At 39.5% G+C, this 25,262-nt stretch overlaps 1 protein-coding gene across 2 annotated transcripts in view; it reads right to left on the bottom strand.

Moving 5' to 3' along the window:
• Positions 1-3,059: 3,059 nt before the first annotated feature.
• LOC132823396 (electrogenic sodium bicarbonate cotransporter 1-like) overlaps positions 3,060-25,262 on the bottom strand; it is a 117,248-nt gene continuing 95,045 nt past the window's right edge. For both annotated transcript variants that reach the window (XM_060837175.1, XM_060837174.1), the window contains 3 exons: positions 24,349-24,501; positions 13,818-13,882; positions 3,060-4,984 (listed from right to left, as the gene is read on the bottom strand). In XM_060837175.1, coding sequence (XP_060693158.1) covers positions 13,829-13,882; positions 24,349-24,501 — 207 coding nt within the window. In that variant the 3' untranslated portion in view covers positions 3,060-4,984; positions 13,818-13,828. The remainder of the gene's footprint in view (positions 4,985-13,817; positions 13,883-24,348; positions 24,502-25,262) is intronic.

Genomic DNA, 25,262 nt, shown 5'->3' with positions numbered 1-25,262 from the left:
ACTTTTTTTCTTCTGTAAGTTGATTCTAAATGATTAAGAATTGGAACCAATTTTGACTGAAAGGTCAAGTGTAAAAATGACCAGATATTAGGTGGTAAAGATAACTCATAAGGATTGTGGTATCTGCTTACAGGAGGGATTATTTATTGTGAGCCTTGAAAGAAAAATAGAATCTTACAAAAATCTTTGACAAAAAAATTTAATATGATTCTGATCCTGCTACATTATTTCTGGTGCAACTCGAAATGGCAGTCACATTTTCAAGAAGAAGAATTACATGGAATACACAGAAGACCACAAAATAGACATAGGAAACACATATTTCAATTGTGAATCAATATTGCCATTGTTGTGTCACTATAACTGAGATACTGTATTGGAGCAACAATGAGAAGTGCTGTTGACATGACAACAAATGGAGTAATGCATGTTCAGCTATGGCTAACGATTCATTTTATCATGATGATAGTTTATGAAATGATGCAACATTTCATATCGCTGTTAGGTTGTTTTGAAGAATGAGTGTGAGAGACTGACATCAGATATACCAGTTCTTAGTAGCATGGAAGACTGATTTAATTTAAATTGGTGGTGACCAGATTTCCATCCCTTTTATCTAAAAAGAAATGGTTGTTATTAATTAAATTTCTAAGTGGCTCATGGTCAGCATTGCTGCCTCACAGCACCAGATACGCGGATTTGATTCCAGACTCGGGCGAATGTCTGTGTGGAGTTTGCACATTGTCCCTGTGTCTGCGTAGGTTTCCTCCAGGTGCTCCGGTTTCCTCCCACAGTCAAAAGATGTGCAGGTTGGGTGAATTGGCCATGCTAAATTGCCCATTGTGCACTAGTCAGAGGGAAATAGGTCTGGGTGGGTTACTCTTCAGCGGGTCGGTGTGGAATGGTTGGGCCGAAGGACCTGTTTCCACACTGTAGGGAATCTAATCTAAACTCTCAGTCGGTCTTACAAATGGCATATGCAGGACTTTTAAACCTGCAGGAACTGTCCTCAGTTGGATGATACTGCCCCTGTCAATGAGCTGAAAAACTGGTTGAACAACCCATATCCAAGGATGCAAAATTATTAATCTCTAATTCCAATCTGTTACCTAATACAGTAAAGCAACTTCCACAGGTTACTCTGTGTTGGTAAAGTTACTGGTATGCAGATGGTCTTCCCCCACCGAAGGGCTTATGCTCGAAACGTCGAATTCTCTATTCCTGAGATGCTGCCTGGCCTGCTGTGCTTTGACCAGCAACACATTTGCAGCTGTGATCTCCAGCATCTGCAGACCTCATTTTTTACTCGAAGATTCCCCCACCCCCACCACCACCTTAAAGTTTTGTTACAGAGCCATTAACACAGGCAGAAAGAACATGGGAAGAGAACCAAATACTAACTCAATTTCTTTGTAAAGGGACAATGTTAAAAATCACACAACACCAGGTTATAGTCCAGTGCTCTGAAAGCTAGTACTTCCAAATAAACAGACTCAGAGATGTACAGCATGGAAACAGACCCTTCGGTCCAACATGTCCATGCTGACCAGATATCCCAACCCAATCTAGTCGCACCTGCCAGCACCCAGCCCATACCCCTCCAAATCTTTCCTATTCATACACCCATCCAAATGCCTCTTAAATGTTGCAATTGTACCAGCCTCCACCACTTCCTCAGGCAGCTCATTCCATACACGTACCACCCTCTGCATGAAAAAGTTGCCCCTTAGATCCCTTTTATATCTTTCCCCTCTCACCCTCTAGTTCTGGACTCCTGACCCCAGGGAAAAGACTTTGCCTATTTACCCTATCCATGCCCCTCATAATTTTGTAAACCTCTAAGATCACCCCTCAGCCTCCGACGCTCCCTGGAAAACAGCCCCAGCCTATTCAATCTCTCCCTATAGCTCAAATCCTCCAATCCTGGCAACATCCTTGTAAATCTTTTCTGAACCTTTTCAAGTTTCACAACATCTTTCCAATAGGAAGGAGACCAGAATTGCATATAATATTCCAACAGTGGCCTAACCAATGTCCTGTACAGCTGCAACATGACCTCCCAACTATAACCTGGTATTGTGTGATTTGTAACATTGTCCACCCTAGTCCAAAAGCAGCATCTCCACATGTTTGTAAAAATAAATAGCAGCACAGTGGCTCAGCGGTAAGTGCTGCTGCCTCACAGTGCCAGAGATCTGTGTTCAATTTCAGCCTCAGGCACATTCTCCCCATGTCTGTGTGGATTTCCTCCGGGTGTTCTGGTTTCCTCCCACAGTCCAAAAGATGTGCAAGTTAGATGTTTAGCCATGCTAAATTGCCCATAGTGTCCAGTGATGTGTGGGCTAGGTGGATTAGCCATGGGAAATACAGGGATGGGGTGGATCTGAGTAGGCTGCTCTTTGGAAGGTCGGTGTGGACTCAATGGGATTAATGGCCTGCTTCCACACTACAGGGATTCAATGAATTTATGAAAAGCTACCTAAAAGTGTATGCTTGAAGTAACTACTTGTATCACTCTGAGGTTGACCTAGGTGTTATTTGAATATAGATGCCACAGAATTGTTGCAAACCAGCTGCAGTGAATTACGCGAGGACGATACAAGACAGGTGAGTGTGGTAATCCATGATAGCAGATCTCTGGCAGGAATAGGTACAAGCAACAGTAGTATAAAATTGAGTTATGTGTTAATATTTAAATGCCAGATTTGATTCCAAAAACTTTATAATTTATTCTTAGGATAGGAACATCATCGGCTAGGATAGCAGTTGTTGCCTATCATTAATTGATCTTGAGAAGCTGATGGGGAGATTCTGTATTGAACTCTTGCAGTCCATGTGATACAGGCACATCCATTGTGCTATTGAGTCCATTCAAAAGAATTATGGAGACTTGCAACCATACGTTTTGTGGATGGTACATACTGTTGCTGCTGTGCATTTGTAGTGGAAGGAGTGAATGTTCGAGATGGTGAATGGTGAGTCAATCAAGTGGACGACTTTGTCTTAGATACTGCTAAGCTTCTTGAGTATTATTAAGCACATCAGACGAAAGCGTAATAACAAGTTAATAATAGCCTTTTTTTATTAATTTGATTAAATCAACAATGTAAAAATCATGAAGAAAAGGGCATTCATTCTACATATGTCATCCACACACAGGTCCATACAAGGTCATGTTAACCAGCTTTCTCATGCTTTCCAACAGAAGCACTCAGTGACTGACAGTAACTCAAGGAGGTGAAAGTGGGTACTGCAGACACTGAAGATTAGAGTCAAGATTAGAGTAGTGCTGGAAAAGCACAGCAGGTCAGACAGCATCCAAGGAGCAGGAAAATTGACAGTTAACCGTCATAAATGAATGATTCTGTTCACACAATTGCAAGTCAATATGTTTAGGTTAATGAAACTGAAAATCAATGCATAAATGTAAATGTAAACAACCATGCTTCATCAAAAACATGCCAAACAATTCAAAAAATAATTTCAGAGTGCTTTAAAGATGTATCAATAATTTGGGAGTAGATTAGTTTAGGATATCTGGTCAGCATGGATGAGTCGGACCAAAGCGTTTCCATGCTATGTATTTCTGTGACTCTATGGCTCTATATAGCTGACGAAACATTCAGACCAGTAAATCTATAAATGTACTTATCAATATATATTGAATCCAATTCGAGACATCTGATTTCCAAATACCCATAAGTAAAATACAAAAGGCTAAAATTACATTACGCATTCTACACAGCATGATACAACACGGAAGTAAGCCAAAGGATCCATATAATCCGTAAATTACATTTGCTGCACGCACCCCCTACCCACCCACTGTGCAAAGGTACTTTTTTCCCTAGCTCCACTTCCAATTATTTTATTGTTACCTTAAGTTTGTACTCTTGCATAGCTATATTACTGAAAACAACATTTTTGTTTTAATCCTGAAGACCATTATCAGGTCACCCATAACCTCTGAGCTAACGGGGGTAGTAATGTTAAATTCTCAACTACGTGTTCACACATGCACATTCTCATCCCTGGCAACATCATAATAAATTTATAATGACAACAGCTATATTTATACAGCGCCTTTAATGTGATGAGATATCTCAAGAACTTCATGATACTATTACAAAACAAGACATAAAACCAAACTACATTGGTAATATTAGTTCAGACAACCAACAGCTTGGTCAAAGATATTAAGGATTGTCTTAAAAGTTGTAAAGTGAGGTAGAGAATAGGCAAAGCTTAAGGAGGAAATGGCAAAACTTCAGACAACTAAAAGACACAGCCATCATGAGTGAACCAATTGAAATCAAGGTTATACAGAGGCTAAAACAAAGAAGATTTCAAATAACTTGAAGGTTATAATTGGAGGAGGTTACAGAGATAGGGAAGGGCAAGGCCACAGATGACTTTAAAAGCAAAGATAAGAACTGTAAAATCAAGACAATACTAAACAGGAGTCAATGTAGGTCAGCGAGCACTGGGTGATGGGTGAATAGGACTTTGGTGCACATCAGGAAAAATGTAGGAAAGCTTTGGATGACTTAAATCATGAAAAAAAGTTCTCAGTAAGTCATGCTTCGTCTTGCTCATTAAAATCCTAGGGATTCCCTTGTATTGAAATGGCATCTAAATTATAATGCAAACCAAAATATTTCACTTCTGTAATATTTCATTGTCAGTAATTGAGTCCAACAAGAAGTTGTAATTATTTCAGTACAAGAATATACCTGACCACATAAAGATGACACTAACTTAAAACATCAAAATTAACTCTTTATTATGAATATGAACTTGTTCATGTTTGCTTTTCAATTCAAAAGAATAATGAAGGGTAATTTTGTTCTGTGCAGTGTAAAGAGAAGTTAGTTTTTGTTTTTAGACCAGAATAATCCTGTTTTACTTCTTCCATAGTTTTCTTTCCAATATCAGCATTCAGTTTGCCTTTCACTGTAGCCTTTACTTTCCACAGAGTAAATACCTATTAAAATGAAAACAGACAATTGCTTAGCCATGGAAAATATGTGATAAATTGTAAGCAGCAGTTAATCTAACTTTACACAAATTTAACATATTAGCATTTTGTTGACATTTGTTTATATTTTATCACTTGATAACTTTGAGAAATTTTGTTTTAGAGAGGGGGGAATAAAGCATATGTGTGTTATCCATTGAGATGTCCAATACAAACCATTTTGCCCTCCCGGAATTAGACCTAGAAGCTATACTGATAATATCAGAATCATTCACACAAGTATTGGTGATGATTCTCAGAAAACAACTGATTTTTTATTAAAACCAATCTCTCTACTTCACTAATGTCCTTCAAGGAATGAAATCTGCCATCCTTGCCCAGACTATACTATTTGAGACACCAGACCCAAAATAAAGAAGCTAACTTTCAATTGTCTGCTAAAATAACTCAGTTCACCACTTAGTTCTACCCAGCTGCTACAAGGAAGCATAACAAGGATAAATATCATGGATGGATTAGGCTCTTGTGGCACAGTGATAGTGTCCCTAAGCCTGGGCCAAGAGACCTGGGTTCAAGTCCCATCTGCTCTAGAGGTGTGAGATAGCAACTATGGACAGTTTGATTAGAAAAATAGGTAAAGAACCATAGATGGATTGTGCTCTTGTGGCACACTGGTACCATCCTTTCCTCTGAATTAAGAGGCCCAAGTACAAGTCCTACCTGCTCTAGAGGTGTGAGATAACAGCACTGAATAGGTTGACTAGAAAATAAAACCAGGGACTGGAGTGTTCTTGTGGTGCAGCAATAGTGTCCCTTCCTCTGAACCAGGAAGCGGGAGTTCAAGTCCCAGCTGCTCCAGAGATATATAATAACATTCCTAAACAGGGTGATCAGAAAATATCCAAAACTACAATAGTGCACTGCCACTTTCCTAAAGCCTGTAGCCCCTTCCCACAGAGTGCTACAGCAGAACAGCCCCAAAGCTTCAGGGAAGCTTACAAGATGGTTTTTCTCCCTATGCAATGGTGAACCATCCACCAATGGTAAAATGCCAGAGGTTGTTGGAAAAGGTTCTTAAGTGGTGTAATTGGTTTCTGGGGAGGACATCTGTCATCTACCTTTCCCACTATTGGTAAAATACTTTGGGCTGCAAAAAGATAACAGCGCTCCATTCCCTACCTTTCTTTACTATTCCACCACAGAACATTACAGATGGCCTCCTTCTTCAAAGATCACAATTATCCTTCCCACATTGTTGATGATGCCCTCCAGCACATCTCATCCACTTCCCGTACCTCCACCCTTGAACTCCACTCCTCCAATCGCAACAAGGACAGAAATCCCTGGTCCTCACCTTCCACCCCATCGACGTCCGGATACAATCGCATTATCCTTCACCATTTTCGCAATCTACAAACAGACCCCATCACCAGGGTATATTTCTCTCCCCACCCTTACACGAGCTCAGTAAAGACCATTCCCTCTGCTACTCCCTTGTTAGGTCCATGCCCCCACCCACCCCAATCCCCTCACCAACCAACCCACCCTCCCCTTCTGGTACCTTCCCTGCCACTGCAAGAATTGCAAAACCTGCACCCACACCTCCCCCCTTACTTCTATCTAAGAGCCCAATGAAGCATTTCACATCCATCAAAGTTTTACCTGCACTTCCACATGTCGTTTACTGTATCTGTTGCTCCTGATGTGTGGTCTCCTCTACACAGGGGAGACCGGACACCTATTTGCGAAATGCTTCAGAGAACGTCTCCAGGATGCAGCAAAAAAAACAACCCCACTACCCCGTGGCTGAACACTTTAACCCCCCTCCACTCCACCAAGGACATGCAGGTCCTGGGCCTCCTCCACTGCCAAACCCTTACCACCTAACGTCTGGAGGAAGAACTCCTCATCTTCAACCTTGGGACCCTCCAACCATACGGGATATATACCAGTCTCCTCATTTCCCCTCCTCCCACCTTATCTGAGATCCAACCTTCCAACTCGGCAATGCCCTTATAACCTGTCCATCTTCCTTCCCACCCATTCGCAACCCCCCCCCCCCCCCCCCCCCCCCCCCCCACTTCCAAATATCATCTTCACCCTCAACTTCATCTACCTACTACATCCTCAATTACCTTCCCCCCCAGCCCCACCCCCTCCCATTTATCTCTCAGCCCCCTTGGGTCACCCCCTTATTCCTGATGAAGAGCTGATGCTCGAAACATTGATTCTCCTGCTCCTCAGGTGCTGCATGACTGGCTGTGCTTTTCCAGCACCACACTCTTTGACTCTAATCTCCAGCATCTGCAGTTCTCACTTTCTCCCATTCACCTCCCACCATATCCCTAAGAAGGCTGGAAAAAATCTAGTTCATGGAATCAGGGCAACAGATGGACAAGAGCACACCAGCACTGTTTCCCCAGTCCACCTTCATTGAAAATGGTAACAGTGTTGGTTCAAAGCCATAGCAAAGACTATTGAGGTTATGAGGAACCAGGTGTGTTCCTAATCTGTATATCACTAAGGACAAATGCAATGAGGTACAAGCTTGACCAAAAATGTTCACATTCATGGGATTTTGAAGAAATGATGGAGGATCACATAACCAAAAAACTATCGGAAAGGTCCCAATAAAATCTTATATTTCAGAGAATAACTGAAATACTGAGGTAAATGATAATAAATTCTTAAGAGCTGTGATGTGCTTAAGAGCTGTGAAGTCCAACAGAAGACATGAATCAATTTTTGATATTTTGTAACACATAAAAAGAACTTCTGAGAAGATGTTAGGAGATAAAAAGGGAACTGAATTTATACTCCAAGTCTTGACAAACTATACTATTAACTCTAGAAGTGCTTAATTTGTTTGACATTTTTTGTTTAAAAATGTGAAATCTTGTCAAATTTCTGGAGTGAAAAAACAGCTATATCTTTGCTCTAGGAATAGCGAGTCTACATGTGCAGAAAGAGTTTTGTTATAATAATGTCAGCTTGCATGGAACTGGGACCTGATTCTAGGGTACCACAGATGTTGTCTCTCAGTATTGCTTGTATGTAGCCTTATAATTCCACATGATGAAAAAACTGCGTGAATCAGAATCCAGGGTGAAAAATGGCTTGACAGACCATAAGTTTTATTTTTGCTACTGTTTACTATTGTTGTCAATCAGAATATCTTTGCAAGTGCCTGCTAATGTGATTTTAACAAAAAAAAGACCAAAGTTTATTATGCACGAAAGAAAAAAGCTATTTTATACTTTGGTAGAAATATTTGAAATGGTCTTATGACACATATTACTATTAGAGATACAACTGTTTTATCCTCAGCTATAACCTTACATATATGCAAACCTCAGGGAATGGTCATTCTGTTTCCAGTTTAAAGTTCCTTGTTCAGCACATATCGACACAGACATCAAGTTTCTACACTTCTGTTATAAATTCTGTGTCTTACAATTGTGTACTTCACAACCACCTGATGAAGGAGCAGTGCTTCCAATTAAACCTGTTGGACTATAACCTGGTGTTGTGTGATTTTTAACTTTGTTCAGTGGGCACAGTGGTATTTGGTTTCTTCCACAAATCTTGACATTTCACTTTGGTCAGTGTCTGTTCCAAATTACCTTAAACAAACTGCTAACATAGCTCATTTATTTCTTAATTTGGATTCTTAAGACTCCTCTTCCACAGCCCTTTGATTCTGGAGATGTTCTATTGCTGACTTATAAGACTTCTTTTCAACCCAAACAGCATTAGAGAATACTAAGCTGACAGCATCTTTGTTGCCATAGACCTGTTCTCTTTGACAAAAGCATGCATACTGTCTAATCACCAACTTTCTGGATGGTTCTCTTTTTCCAAAAAGAAACTTGTTCCTGTATCTGTATCTGTCTCTGTCTATGGGGTGAATTTACATTTGCAGAATTGTATGTGCAGATACATTCTATTTTGTTCAAAAAGCACACTATCTGTAGGCAGTCAATATTTTTTATGATCCATTTGACATTTTATAAATTCGTACTTTGGAAATAGAAACAGTCTGACTCAAGATTGGAATACAGACAGACGCTAACTTCACACTTTAATGCATTGTCTGAACTGAGATATCACCTTTTTTGATAAAGCCTTAAGTTATCTCAGGAATGTGACTTGAAATAAGTTCTGGGATTTACATATTAATGATTCAAAACCGGCAACCCATTCTAAAAGATGAAAGACCGAACAGCAATCTAGGTTTGTTCAATATATCGCATCAGTTGTATGACACTATGATCTTTTGCTATAACTTCTGTGTCCTATGATCCTACTCCACTAGCTACCTGACGAAGGAGCAGTGCTCAGAAAGCTTATACTTCCAAATAAATCTGTTGGACTATACCTGGCGTTGTGTGATTTTTAACTTTGTCCAACCCAGACTGACACCGGTACCTCTACATCACTGTTTCCTTTTGTTATAGGACACCTTACTGCTAGGCAAGGATCCATTTTTGTCCTCCCTTCTACTCTTGCTTTCTAAAGTGTTGAAGTATTTTCCTCAAGGTAATTTTTTTTAAAAGTCTCAATTAAATGGATCTCATCTATTTTTCTGCAATCTTGCACAACCCACAGAACTAATCAAAAATGAAACTAAAAGCATATCTTCCCTTCTGAAGGCATGTAGCAAAGAAATAAAAATCAAACTTAAAGCTATACATGGTTCTGTCCATTTTAGAACACAAATTTCCAAATAATAATACTATCCTGTGAAACCTTATCACAACGGTTATGTTAAATAAAGCCTGTTAATGTTCTCACCTAAGTGCAGATCTTACTATGGTTTCTTCCAGGTAATAACTAGCTGTCAAATTTCCCTTTAAAGTTAATCATCTCTACAGATATCATGAGGACGAAGGTAACTAGATGCCATTGATTTAAAAAAAATTACCAAGAAATCCAGCAGGGAATTCATAAGAAATGTCTTTACTAAAGAAATGGTAAAAATGTTAACCTGACCACCACACGGAATGGGTTGAAGTAAATAATACGGATACTTTTAAGGAGGAATTAGACAAGCAACTGAGGGAAAAGGGGACAGACACAGTCACCGTCACCATGGTCAATCAAAAAAGATGGCAAGAGGCTCAAGCGAAGCATAGACAATAGTATGGACTTTTCTGGGCTGAATAGCCTGTTTCGGTGACATACATATTACATGGATGTGCTTTCCATCTTTTTTTACTATCTTCTATTGTGGCTTTCAGTCTCTCACACAAGAATAACTGTCAAACCTCTACTTGCTGCTGTTCTCTAATGTACTTGTATGAGTGCTGAAATATAATTTCGGGTGGACCTCTTCAGTTGTTCTGCTGTCAGACTCACATATTGCCTGAGCTCCATGCTTTGCCTGGGGTTCTCACAAATCTCTACATCTTGCTGACTGTGGAAGCTTTAAAACAAAAATCAGCTGACAGGGAGTCCAAGTTTAATTTCAAACGTACCAATGTTACAGTTCCTTCTACAGCCCCATGTCCCAGGTATATCTAAAAATGATTTGTTCTTGATTCTAATGACAACACTGGGAAATCGATTCTCACTCAAATTTACTTTCTCCATTTACTTTGATTGAACAAAAATATCTCCAATAGTTTCCATTTGAGTTGGAATGTTGCTTTCCTTATTCTTACCAGATAACATATTCAATTTATAAAGTACTCCCCACAAAGCATAATTTGTGTTAAAGGGATAAGCAATAGAGACAGCCATTGTAAATGAGTTAAGCAAGATCACAAAAGCTTGTCAAATGGAAACTTGAGTGGAAAAGAATGTATGTTGTACAGAAATAAGTGTATATTGGTACAAGTACAACTACAGCACAGCTACTTGGTCCTATGACCCTGCTAGTGGATTTCATGAGGCAACAATAATGTGTTTTTCACTCCAATGGAGTAACTTGTCTCTGGTGATCTTTCCTTCATAATGAGAAATCTGATCTTTGCTCCAAACTGACTCTTAAATGATTTGGCAAAGACCAGGAATTTGAATGGGGACTCAGTGTGATACAAATTAGAATTGCAACAGCATAAATGCTTGTGGAAAGAGCTGTAAATGATGAAAGGAGCCTGGTATGTTAATATATTTCTTAAGGTATTATTAATTACACTCATTACTAATTATTTTTTTCAATTAATATTCTAAGTGCAGAAGTAGACCATATAGCTCCATGAGCCTGTTCCACAATTCCAGTACATCATGGTTGATCCATTTGCTTGTCCTTGCTCTATATCACTTGATAGCTTCACCTCACAAAAATCTATCAATCTCTGTCTTGAAGACGTCTGCCAATCCAGTCATAATCTTTTGTAAATGTGATTTCCAAATTTTCATTTCCTTTTCTATCAACAAATGTTCCCTGATTTTAGTTCTATTTTAATTTAAGAATGATTCCTCTTTAGTTCAGGATCTTCTGAAATTGATTTTCTGCATGTACTCTATTGAAACCAGTTATTGCATAATTTTAACTGTTTCAATGAAGTAATTCCTGAACTTTCTCAATTGGCTTGGGTAGTGTTGTAAAACAGAGACCTAGGGGTTCAGGTACATAATTCTTTGAAATTTGTGTCACATGCTGGCAGGGTGGTGAAGAAGGTGTTTAGCATGCTTGCCTTCGTTGCTCAGACTTTTGAGTATAGGAGTTGGGACATCATGTTGAGGTTGTTACAGGACATTGGCGAGGCGTCTTCTGGAATACGGTGTTCAGTTCTGGTTCCCCTGTTTTAGGAAGGATGTTATTAAATTGGAGAGGGATCAAGAAAGATTTACCAGAATATTTCCACAAATGGCGAGTTTGAGATATAAGAATAGACTGGAAAGGCTGGAAAATTTTTCACTGGAATGTAGGAGGTTGAGGGGTGATATTATTGAGGTTTATAAAATCATGAGGACAGAGAAGATAAATGACAAGGGTCTTTTCCCTAGGGGGCAAAGTTTTAAAGTGAGGAGAAAGATTTAAAAAGGACATAAGAGGCAACGTTTTTACACAGAGAGGGGTTCACGTGTGAAATGAACTACTAGAGAAAGTGCTGGATGCAGGTACAGTCATAATGTTCAAAAGACATTTGGATAAGTTCATGAACAGGAAACATTTGGTGGGATATGGATCAAACGCAAGCAGGTGTGGCTAGTTTAGTTTGAGAACATGTTCGTTGTGGACTGGTTGGACGAAAGAGTCTGTTTCTGTTATATGACGCCATGATTTTAAATGTAAAGACAATGTCTTTTTATTTTTCTGTGTTTTTAATTGTGGACAAAAATAAGAAAGGAAATGCATAAACACCAATGATTGCTGAATATTTTGAATGGACGTAACCTGATATTCATTGTCAGCACTGTTTATATAGCTGCTGTTTCCAACAGTGTTTGGAATGTAGTTTGCAAATGAACTGAAGCTGTAAGGTTATATAAAAATTGAGCTTTGGTTGCCAGCAAGTCGTTGATTGGTCTGTGGACAAGTGATCAATTATCGATGATTCTGTCTCCCAACAGCTATATGATTGGTTTTCAGGTATCTGAAGAGTTTGGGGACTATGAACAAGATCATAAAAAGCCTTTAGATGACCACCAGTTCAGACATTCCTACTCCTCCCTGCAATAAAAGCGATTTTAAGCCTGAAGAAAACCAATTTATCTTCCCTCCAGCAGTTGTTGTAAGCTGTGACTTTTAACTAATAAATGTGAATCCGCCCATTTGCCTCTTGTAAACAAATAAAAACATCCGCACAAGACAAGGAAGCATGTTTTGATCAGCACAAGAATCATCTCAGCAGATGCTTGTGAGCAGAGACAATTGAACGTTTTTCCCTCTGTCCATAATGTACCTGTGCACATCTGTGTGTGCATGTTGTGCATGTGCGTGTATGTGTGTATGGCAGGAGCATTGGCTGAGGTGATTAGCATTTTAATTAGTAAAGTTACATGCTAATAGTTAATTACCTGTAGCTCAAGTCAATTTACTTATAATAAAGTTATTCTTGTTGCGTTCAAAAACCTGGTCCATACTTTTTGTACCCCTCGGAATAAAAGCAAGTGAATGAGGGAATTTTGCATGCTTCTATGGAATCCTTCACTTTGGAGACAACTCTGAGAATAGCAGGGTTTGATTTCCAGCAAGTTCACCCAGTCAAGCATAAGACAAGGGAGCACAAATCAAGTTTATGCAATTCATTCTGACTGTTATGCTGTGGCTTGTCTAAGAATATTGTACCTTTCCTGAGGCACATCATCCCAACCAAAACAAAATACTTAAATGGGGTCTGCAATTACTGAGTGAAAATGTACACTCTATTGTGGATTAGCAGTGTGAAGGTAAAAGATAATCAAAAGAAGATCAATTGCTATTGCCACACATTGAATTCACATGGATTTCTGCAAAACAGAATCATAATCCTTTTCACATGCCTGATCAATTTCCCTGTCTTGCCTTCTTGGAGCTTACACGCATGCATTTCTCTCTGCCTTTGCATTGTTGTTATTGAAAGATGGCACAGAAATTTCATTGAAAGCAAGAAACTCAAGTTCTAAGAACGCATGGTGATACAAATGCAATTAGAAACTTCCATCACTACATATGAAAATGTGAATGAAGTATTTTATAAAAATAAATGGATAGATTTTTGAAACATAGTTAGATTTATTTAATGACATGGCATACATCTGAATTTCAATTCAAAACTTCATTTACGTTAAGAAATGTTTTTCAGTGATTCAATATGATTTATTTTACTGTGAGACATAGTTTCATAGTTAAAAGGTTACGTGCACAAGGTATGCAGGTGGTGATGAACTGGATTGGTTGTTTACTTACCATCTTTTTCTTCAATTCACAGAGATATTTATATCACAACCTTTTTGTAAGTATAGATATTCAGACTAAAAAGGAAGAAAATAATTCACACTCAGTTCAACTTTAAACCACAATTTCATTTGTTTAGAAATGTTAATGTAATTCATACAGACTACTAATTCTTTTGATGCAGTTTTGTGTTTCATGCATTCCTCTGCAGTTCTGACAGCATTGATTTATACCAAAACATAGATCTATGGCATTTTTGTGAATTTATAAACCTTCACATGCAAGTTTACAAAGCCTACACATATCGCAGAATGATATGGTAACCTATGGGCAATTTTCAGATGGGAGTGGAACAATATTTTCATTCGTGGGATGTGGGCCTCATTGGCTAGATCCAAATTTATGTTCCATCACTATTTATCCTCATGACAGTGATTGTGAGCTGCATTCTTGAATAACTGAATAAATACATTCAAAATGCTGTCAGGGATTTCCAAGATTTTGATCCTGCAAATGTGAAGGAAAGGCAATACAGTTTCAAATAAGTTGGCCTGTGGCTTAGGGGGAACTGGTGGGTGATTGTGTTCTCAGGCATCTGCTGCCATTCTCCTTAAAGATGATGAAGGTCATATGTTTGGAAGGTGCTGTCCAAGGAGCCTTGGTGAGTTGGTGAAGAACTCCCTTAAGTGCCAGGGGCTTGGATGGGGGGAGTTTCTTAGGTGTGTCCAAGCTGGTTTCTCCAAATAATGTGTAAATAATCCAACTAGGGAAGGGGCCATACTTGACCTGGTAATGGGGAATGAGCCTGGCCAGATGGTTGAAGTTTCAGTGGAGGATCATTTTGGGAACAGTGATCATAATTCAGTAAGTTTTAAGTTACTTATGGATAAGGACAAGAATAGTTCTCAGATGAAAGCACTAAATTTGGGGAAGGCTAACTACTACAATACTTGGCAAGAACTGGGGAAAGTAGTTTGAGGGTAAATCCATATCTGGCATGTTGGAAGTTTTTAAAGGAGAAACTAGACAATTATGAGGGATTTCAATGAGAAGGATAGTAGATTGACATGGGCAGCTGGATGGAGAGAAAAAAAGAGCAAAAGAAGCAAAATGACCCACACAGATGGTCTTGGTTTTACAGTCAAAATATGTCATATTATCTTGATATCATTTTGAAATTTGTGGTTTGAACACTTAGTGTCACAAATTAAAAGCACAGGGTTGATCTTGTGGTATAGGATAATGGAATAATGGGTGGCTTGGCAAAAATTGGATAAAGACTTGTGGGACAAATTCAAAACAGTATTGCTCCTTCAAAAGGAAAATATTTCTTCACGTACTGGAGAAATTGACTATTTTAGCAACAGATATTGTGATTAAGTGTATACTCATCTAAAACTCATTAATTACATCAAAAATATTATATTTTTAAATACATGATATCAATTAATTTCTGGCTTCAACTTCATGATCTATTACTGACTTAAGTACATCAAACCTAAACTTGTAATAATCTGAATCATACCTATAAATTGAACTACAGTTATTTAACATTGTCGCAGAGTTACATCATTATTACAGCTCAGAAAGCCAATTGGCCCATTACGTTGCGCTAGCTCCTCAAATGAACAAATCAGCTAGTGCCAATCCCCCACCTTCCTTTTCAGATCATAATCCAATTCATTCTTGAATACCTTAATTGAGTCTCAGGCAGCAAATTCCAGAGTTTAACCACACATTTCATGAAAAGGATTCTCATCACGTCTCCACTGTTGCTTTGTCAATTAAGTTTTAAGTTTTTAAGTATGCCTTAAACTTGCTTTTCATATTATAACATGAAATATTTTCTTGTGAAAAACAAAATACAGAATATTTTATATGATTTGTTCTAAATTGATTTAGTTCTCAGGCATGTAATTTTCTTGAATGTTGTCTCTTGCCATCTGTTTTGACAGTTACCCCTTGGATCTAAACAAGCAGATCGACTGCTCTCAGGCCTTAAGTAAGCTCGCAATTCCATGTGTGAATACATTGGCTGCTGAGTGCGCATGTGACTGAACTTAATGCATCCACTTACACATCTGTCTGCATACCAGTGGACTGGCTGCTGTCTAACTCTGCCTGTAACTAGTCCATCTGCTGTCTGCACTTTCTCCAGTTGGCTGGTTGCTCAGTCAGGCTGTCGATTGGATATGTTTGACAGTCAAGTGTGTTTGACAGGCTGAATACAACTGGGTTGATTCTATCTTTGATTAGACAGAGTGGATCTCTCAGATCAGGTTGGCTGCATGTGACTATTTGCTGTACATAGTTGTGATGACAGTGTGCAACGTGGCTGGCCGTGTGACTGAGTTGTCTGCAAACTGAATGCAATTAAACTATGTAAAAGAGTGCTCTGTATTAGTTACATTCAATTTATATGTAGCTCTGTTTATTAAGGCCAAAGCCTGTTAATTTCGGGGAGAGATTTGCATGTAGATTCACGATCAAAGAAAGACAGATTGCGCATGTAATTAAATTCATGATTTTCTTTTAGCGAGGTTTAATTTCAAGAGAAATGAGTAAGCATTGACAAGGATTACAGAGGCTGTGCTGTTAACATTTTCTAGCAAGGATATGCTATTTTCCAGCGACACACTGTGAATAAAAATCTGACACCAGAGATTGTCAAACACAATGAGCTGCATTGCAACTAGGAACTCAGCTGTGAAACTGAGCTGACTGTCTGACACACATTCAGTTCAGGATTTAAGGGATCAGCTCTGTCGAGAGCTTAAATTTTTCTCAATTAAAATGTTGAAAAATATAAAAGCCTATTTGAATATAAATAGAAAATATTTCAATTGTAACTCGGAATACTGTGTTGTGTTCTTTTAACTGCGAGATGTGCTGTATTTTTAGGCCAGCCCAGTGCGAAATGAGCCAGAAGGGAGGGTGACGAGAATGGTTGTGCATTGCACTTCCCCCGTGCACCTCAGCAGGGTGGAAGCTGCCTGCAGATCAGAGCTACCCTATTTTATTTAGGCTTTCCTATTTTAATTAGATGTCTCTTTGGAATCGAATTCCAAAACTGGAACAATGCTTCTTGTGGTTTGCCTTAGCCATGTCATAAGGCAGTTACTGCAGTCACCTTACGGCCACTTCAATAAAGACCAAGTACAAGCAAGACTATTATCTCATGAGCCCACAACATGGTGTCAGGAGTGGGATGTGAGCCCATTCCCCTATAAATTTGTCAGAATCGAGCTGAGATTGAGTGTTAAAGACCTTAATAGAAGCACAGCTACTAAGGACGGGACCATAGGATTATTCAGACGCACAGAAGGCAACTAAAATCCAGAGGAAACAAAAAAGTAAGCTACAGAAGAAAGTACTGGATAAGAAATAAATGGCTGAAAATCTTCCTCTTCCAATGCCAACCAATAGGAAAGGTCATATGAAGCAGAACTGGCAGTTTTTCCACATACAAGATCAGAAAAACAAAATTGTAACACATTTAGTTTACACACTAGAGCACCTACAAGGAGCTACTCTTCCATCGTTGCTAGCGAGAGACTGTTACAAAGCGTATTCCACCCTTGGGCGGCACGGTGGCACAGTGGTTAGCACTGCTGCCTCACAGCGCCAGGGACCTGGGTTCAATTCCCGCCTCAGGTGACTGACTGTGTGGAGTTTGCACGTTCTCCCCGTGTCTGCGTGGGTTTCCTCCGGGTGTTCCGGTTTCCTCCCACAGTCACAAAGATGTGTGGGTCAGGTGAATTGGCCATGCTAAATTGCCCGTAGTGTTAAGTAAGGGGTAAATGTAGGGGTATGGGTGGGTGGCGCTTCGGCGGGTCGGTGTGGACTTGTTGGGCCGAAGGGCCTGTTTCCACACTGTAAGTAATCTAATCTAATCTTAATCTGTCCAAAAAACAAATCAGTAACTTTGAAAGCCTCTAAGGCATGCTTTGAACCGGAACTGATCACAACTTATGAAGGGTATCTGGAGTCACAGAGTCATCGAGACATACAGCATGGAAACAGAGCCTTTGGTCCAACTCATCCATTCCGACCAGCTATCCCAACCCAATCTAGTCCCACCTGCCAGCACCCATCCATATCCCTCCAAACCCTTCCTATTCATATACCCATCCAAATGCCTCTTAAATGTTGCAATTGTACCAGCCTCCACCACTTCCTCTGGCAGCTCATTCCATACACGTACCACCCTCTGCGTAAAAAAGTTGCCCCTTCGGTCTCTTTTAATTCTTTCCCCTCTCACCCTAAACCTATGCCCACTTGTTCTGGACTCCCCCACCCCAAGGGAAAAGACTTTCTCTATTTATCCTATCCATGCCCCTCATAATTTTGTAAACCTCTATAAGGTCACTCCTCAGCCTCAGACGCTCCAGGGAAAACAGCCCCAGCCTGTTCAGCTTCTCCCTACAGCTCTAATCTTCCAACCCTGGCAACATCCTTGTAAATCTTTTCTGAACCCTTTCAAGTTCCACAACATCTTTCCAATGGAAAGGAGACCAGAATTGCACGCAATATTCAAACAGTGGCCTAACCAATGTCCTGTACAGCCGCAACATGACCTCCAAACTCCTGTAGTCAATACCCTGACCAATAAAGAAAAGCATACCAAATGCCTTCTTCACTATCCTATCTACCTGTAACTCTACTTTCAAGGAGCTATGAACCTGCACTCCAAGGTCTCTTTGTTCAGCAACATTCAGCACCATTAAGTGTATAAGTCCTGCTAAGATTTGCTTTCCCAAAATGCAGCATCTCGTATTTATCTAAATTAAACTCCATCTGCCACTTCTCAGTCCATTGGTGCATCTGGTCAAGATCCTGTTGTATCCTTCTTCTCTGTCCACTACACCTCCAGTTGTGGTGTCATCTGCAAACTTACTGACTATACCTCTTGTAAGACCATAAGACATAGGAGTGGAAGTAAGGCTTTTCGGCCCATCGAGTCCACTCCGCCATTCAATCATGGCTGATGGGCATTTCAACTCCACTTACCAGCATTCTCCCCATAGCCCTTAATTCCTTGTGACATCAAGAATTTATGCTCGCATCCAAATCATTTACATAAATAACAAAAAGTAGAGGACCCAGCATCGATCCTTGTGGCACTCCATTAGTCACTGGCCTCCATTCTGAAAAACAACCCTCCACCACCACCCTCTGTCTTCTACCTTTGAGCATTCTGTATCCAAATGGCTAGTTCTCCCTGTATTCCATGAGACCTAACCTTGCTAACCAGTCTCCCATGGAGAACCTTGTTGAATGCCTTACTGAAGTACATATAGATCATATCTACCACTCTGCTGTCATCAGTCCTCTTTGTTACTTCTTCAAAAAGCTCAATCAAGTTTGTGAGACATGATTTCACACACACAAAGCCATGTTGACTATCCCTAGTCAGTGCTTGCCTTTCCAAAAATATTTACATCCTACCCCTTAGGATTCCCTCCAACAACATGCCCACCACCGACATCAGGCTCACTAGTCTATAGTTCCCTGGCTTGTCCTTACCATCCTTCTTAAACAGTGACACCACATTAGCCAACCTTCAGTCTTCCGGCACCTCACCTGTGACTATCGATGATACAAATATCTCAGCAAGAGGCCCAGCAATCACTTCCCTAGCTTCCCACAGAGTTCTAGCATACACCTGATCAGGTCCTGGGGATTTATTCACCTTTAAGTGTTCCAAGACATCCAGCACTTCCTCCACTGGAATATGGACATTTTGCAAGGTCTCACCACCTATTTCCCGACTGTATATATCTTCCATATCCTTTTCCACAATAAATACTGATGCAAAATACTCATTTAGTATCTCCCCCATTTTCTGTGGCTCCACACAAAGGCCGCCTTGCTGATCTTTGAGGGGCCCCATTCTCTCCCTAATTACACTTTTGTCCTTAATGTGTTTGTAAAAACCCTTTGGATTCTCCTTAATTCTATTTGCCAAAACTATCTCATGTCTCCTTTTTGCCTTCCTGATTTCCCTCTTAAGTATACTCCTACTGCCTTTATACTCTTCTAAGGGTTCACTTGATCTATCCTGTCTTTACCTGATATATGCTTCCTTCTTCTTCTTAAACAAATCCTCAATTTCTTTAGTCATCCAGCATTCCCTATACCTACCAGCCTTTCCTTTCACCCTAACAGGAATATACTTTCTCTGGATTCTTGTTATCTCATTTCTGAAAGCTTCCCATTTATCAGCCGTCCCTTTACCTGTGAACATCTCCCCCCATTAGCTTTTGAAAGTTCTTGCCTAATACCGCCAAAATTGGCCTTTCTCCAATTTAGAACTTCAACTTTTAGATCTGGTCCATCCTTTTCTATCACTATTTTAAATCTAATAGAATTATTGTCGCTGGCCCCAAAGTGCTCCCCCACTGATACCTCAGTCACCTGCCCTGCCTTATTTCCCAAGAGTTGGTCAGGTTTTGCACCTTCTCTAGTAGGTATATCCACATACTGAATCAGGGAATTTTCTTGTACACACTTAACAAATTGCTCTCCATCTAAACCCTTAACACTATGGCAGTCCCAGTCTATGTTCGGAAAGTTAAAATCCCCTACCATAACCACCCTATTATCATTACAGGTAGCTGAGATCTCCTCACAAGTTTGTTTCTCAATTTCCCTCTGACTATAATGGGGTCTATAATACAATCCCAATAAGGTGATCATCCCTTCCTTATTTCTCAGTTCCAACCAAATAACTTCTCTGTATGTATTTATCCTTCCTCAGTACAACTGTAATGCTATCCCATATCAAAAATGCCACCCCCCCTCCTCTCTTGCCTCCCTTTCTATCCTTCCTGTAGCATTTGTATCCTGGAACATTAAGCTGCCAGTCCTGCCCATCCCTGAGCCATGTTTCTGTATTTGCTATGATATCCCAGTCCCATCTTCCTAACCATGCCCTGAGTTCATCTGCCTTCCCTATTAGGTCCCTTGCATTAAAATAAATGCAGTTTAATTTATTAGTCCAATCTTGTCCCTACCTGCCCTGACTGTCTGACTCGCTTCTATTCTCAACTGTACCAGTCTCAGATTGATCTCTTGCCTCACTATCTCCCTGAGTCCCACCCCCCCACCCCCACCTTACTAGTTTAAATCCTCCCAAGCAGCAAGCAGCTCTAGCAAATCTCCCTGCCAATTTGTTAGTCCCTTCCAATTTAGGTGCAATCCGTCCTTCTTGTACAGATCACTTCTACCCCAAAAGAAATTCCAATGATCCAAAAATGTGAATCCTTCTCCCATACACCAGCTCCTCAGCTGTGCATTCATCTGCTCTATCCTCCTATTCCTGCCCTCACTAACTCAAAGCACTGGGAGTAATCCAGATTCTACTACTCTCGAGGACCTTTTTAAATTCCTGTCTAACTCTCTGTAAACTCCCTTCAGAATCTCAACCTTTTCCCTTCCTATGTCATTCGTTCCAATGTGGACAATGACCTCTTGCTGGCTCCTCTCCCCCTTGAGAACATTCTGCACCCTCTCCGAGACATCCTTGATCCTGACACCAGGGACGCAACACACCATTTTGATTTTTCACTGCTGGCCACAGAAACATCTGTCTGTACCTTGGACTAGAGAGTCCTCTAACAGAATTGATCTCTTGGAACCCAAAGTACCCCTTGTTGCATTAGGGCCAGTCTCAATATCAGAAACTTGGCTGTCCGTGCCACGTTCCCCAGTGATTGTGAATTGATGATGCCATTTGACCAGCTAGCTTGTTTTTTCTTTAAAAAAAGGGAAAGAATAAACACATGTATAAAATGAACTGGCCTAGGAAATTAATTGCAGGTTGATTATTGTTCAAAAGAAGACTGTAGATGTTTTAGTTCTGAAGATGCACTATGCTCAAAAGTTAGCAAATGTTTGAGAGTTAAAAGGGGCGATCACAGGAAGGCCTATGCCAACCATTCTAATAAAGAGAACATTGGAAAAAACATAAAAAGGAACCAAAGTTTGAATTGGCTTTAACTGTGTTTTCAGGCATAAAGGCTGTGACTGTGAAAGCTGCTGGAAGGAGGAGTTTTGGCTACTATCTAGCTATCCTCTCATTATCAATTTATTGAAAGTATGAAGATTAGAATACTAGTTATAAGAAAGAAATGAATATTCCTTGGAGCTTACTGGAAGCTATTTGCATTGACCAGTGCCATCACAATGTGCCTATGATACAATGCATCATTGAAAATGCTGAAGTGAACTGTCCAGTTACATCTCCTTTCGGTTTCTTTTAACTTATCCCTTAACTATATGTCTGTTTATTTGTGTGGGGGCTACATTCAAGGAAGTTTGGGTTTAGATCATGGACAGGAATTAGATTATCTTGTTTCGTATTGCACTGTTAAAGTTACTGTACTTATAATAAATTGTTAATATGTGTTTGAGCTATAAACCTGGTGTCAGATATCTTTCATTCTTTAAGTCTGGTTAGGAAACATTGGGCTAATTTTGAGAGACTTTGCATGCTTTAGTTTTACTGTGTTGTGAATATCGAGATAGAGAAGCTGATTTGATTTGTCTTACTACCCCCATATCATAACAATATTAGGACAGTATTAGAAGCAAAAAAATGTCCTTATCAAAATGTGACTGTATTAGCATAGCTTGCAGAATATCATGAATTTGCACAAGTTAAGGATGATCTAATTAAAGACAGGTTTGTGTTAGGCATATGAGATCCTACAGTGAGAGCATGTCTACAGAGAAGGCATGGAAAGCAACCCATTGTGAAGGCTAATGTTATGCCAATTCCCAAACTACACTTTCAATCGTAAAAAATGCTACTGAAGCCAGAGCAAGCATTCCCAAACTCGGTCCAGATCAACTATTAGTCCCATAGTTCAACAGCATTCCAACAACATAAGTTAACAGTTACCTCAGCAACAAGCAATTCGGAATTACACTTTCTGATTGTATCAGTTAGATGAATAGGCAATGATAATACACACAAACACCATTAAGAAACTGACGTGATTTAAAGACGATTAGACATCTGCAGAAACTGATGAGAAGAATGAATTATGAATACATAAGTACCGTTGTGTGCATAATGGGTAACTTAGATGACTTGTAGTGTGAATGATAATGCATGTTTTATGTCTTAGAAAGGGGATTGAAATGTGATGCTGTACAAATATGCCTCCTGGTTTACCACAGTTATGTGACCTTGACTACAAGGCTCTCACTGCAAACATCCACCTTACACTCAGTTCAATGAATGTTCACGACAAGCAAGACTATGAGCTCTCAGAAGTATTGACAGCCTTATCTGTACTGAGGTAGGATGCAATACAATTTAACTTCTGGAATTTTATCATACATGGGATGTGAAAAAGTTGGTGGCAGCATTAGGCCAGCGGAAGCCATTTTTGCACTTTCTTAAGGCATTTTGTGGACCGGAGGAGCAAGAGCACCAAAAATAGAAGCCTTGGTCTTCCTCCTCTCTGGCATTCTGTTTCCTTAGTCCCCATGTGTAACCTAAACATTTCCACCCCCTCCCTCCCCAAATTTACGCTGCTATCAGTTTTGATTAGCGTCAATTTCCCACTCAATTTCCCATCACTGGTTCTTATATCATTCCCACTGCATTCTGGCAGGATCGAGCACAGAGAAATATAAAGTGGATCTGGGCAACAGAATGACCTGATCCTCACATTCAAATACTCAAAGAGGTTTATTTGATGCCCTTCCCTGAACACAAACAAAGTTAAATTTGAGGCTCATGTTGCAAATATCTGCCATGTTCTCCTACATACACCTCACAATAAGATCTCTGCAACGCAAACATCAAATTTCACATAGAATTTTCTTACAAAGGTGGTTATTACTAGCTTTTCAAAGAGACAAAATTCTGCACAAACCTTTCCAGCACAGGTTGTAAGCACAAGGGAATTACACTTGGTCAATGTCCCTGTAGAAGAACAGTGCCAGTTCACTACTGAACAGAACTGCAGTGCTTAATCCTGGAATTTTTCTCATCACATATGATTGTCATCCAGAGCAATTAGCAGACATTTCTCTTGTGAATTTACCATAACAATTTCAACTTCAAAAATAGGCAAAATTACCTTCTATGTTCTGGAATAGTGCAGCGGTATACATATACATATAATATTTATCTTTACAAGTAATTTAGGTGTTGACATGAGAGATTCACAATAATTAGTATGATTTTTTTTTGGATAAGAAACATTTTCATGATACTGTGGCAAAGATGCTTTTAAATGATCATTTTTATATTGGAGCTACAGTGTGTTGTCAGATCACAACATGCAGATGGCAGAACTGTTCTCAGACACTAGAGAAGAGCCATGATTTAAATGAAATTCTAAGTTAGTGCTTGATACTTGAAGTAGCGATAAAATACATGTTGAAGGGAGATAATTGCTCAATTTAATCATCTCCTACTTCCAGAATGAGGGGGATTAAACTGCCACTAGATGGCTGCAAAGATCTCATGTTTCACATCTGTAAAATTTCTGTATTATGGTAAAATGAACAGAAAAATACTCACATCTTCACATTCATTGTTTGATGCTGCTTTCTCTGCTTTTTTATCCTCTAATACTTTGTTCTCTTTCTCAGGCATTGTGTCATCAAGCCAGCTTAGGTCATGTTTTGAGAAGATGCATTCCATTGCCTTTCGTACCCATACTAATGCCAGGAGCTATAAAACACAACATTGTTATTCAATAAAATTCTAATTAAACTAAAGAAACAACATTTTCATTTATTCTGTCAGAGGAAGTATTCAGTCAACTTATTGAAATGCAAAAGAAATCTTTGCAATAATAATTTTGACTCATAATATTAAGTGTAATTTTTAACCTTGATAATCATCAGAAGAGGAGCAGTAGGAATGTTCTTTTCAGCTAACAGGGTTTCAGTTCCTCGTTAGCTGCAAAACTTAAATATTTAATGGATGGCCAGATCATTTTATTCATCTGCTCAAAAATGAAATGAAACAAAACAGGCTTCTAGTTTCTAAGATTCAAAGAATTGTTAAATATGGGGAACAATTAAGTACCAGGAGTGATTTTGTTTTGTTATTACCTTGTTCTAGAACATGAATTACAGATTGGTTGCAAACATGTGGCATTCATGCTGCTGCAACTTTTACCCCTCTTTGGATGAATTTCCCTAATGTTCAGCTCACTCTGTGCTGCATAGGTATAGCTGCCAAAGAGTTCCCCAACAGTGGCTGTACCAGGGAGGTGCCATCGACAGAGAGGGTCAGTGCTGGAAGATGGCAAAGGAGTTGGCAACCTGTGTGCCGGACCTTTAAGGTCAGTGTTTTATGTTAACCTGAGTTCATCGGACAGGAGAATTGAGGACCTCTAATAACTTGATTAAATATGTACCATTTGTTGTGTCCCCAAGAGTAGAAGTGCTCAAGTATTAGCAAACTCTCATAACATGTTGTCCCCT

Source organism: Hemiscyllium ocellatum, chromosome 16 (genome assembly GCF_020745735.1).
Source record: "Hemiscyllium ocellatum isolate sHemOce1 chromosome 16, sHemOce1.pat.X.cur, whole genome shotgun sequence".
NCBI lineage: Eukaryota > Metazoa > Chordata > Chondrichthyes > Orectolobiformes > Hemiscylliidae > Hemiscyllium > Hemiscyllium ocellatum.
The sequence above is the reverse complement of the archived record's forward strand: the minus strand, read 5'-3'. Positions and strand labels throughout refer to the sequence as shown.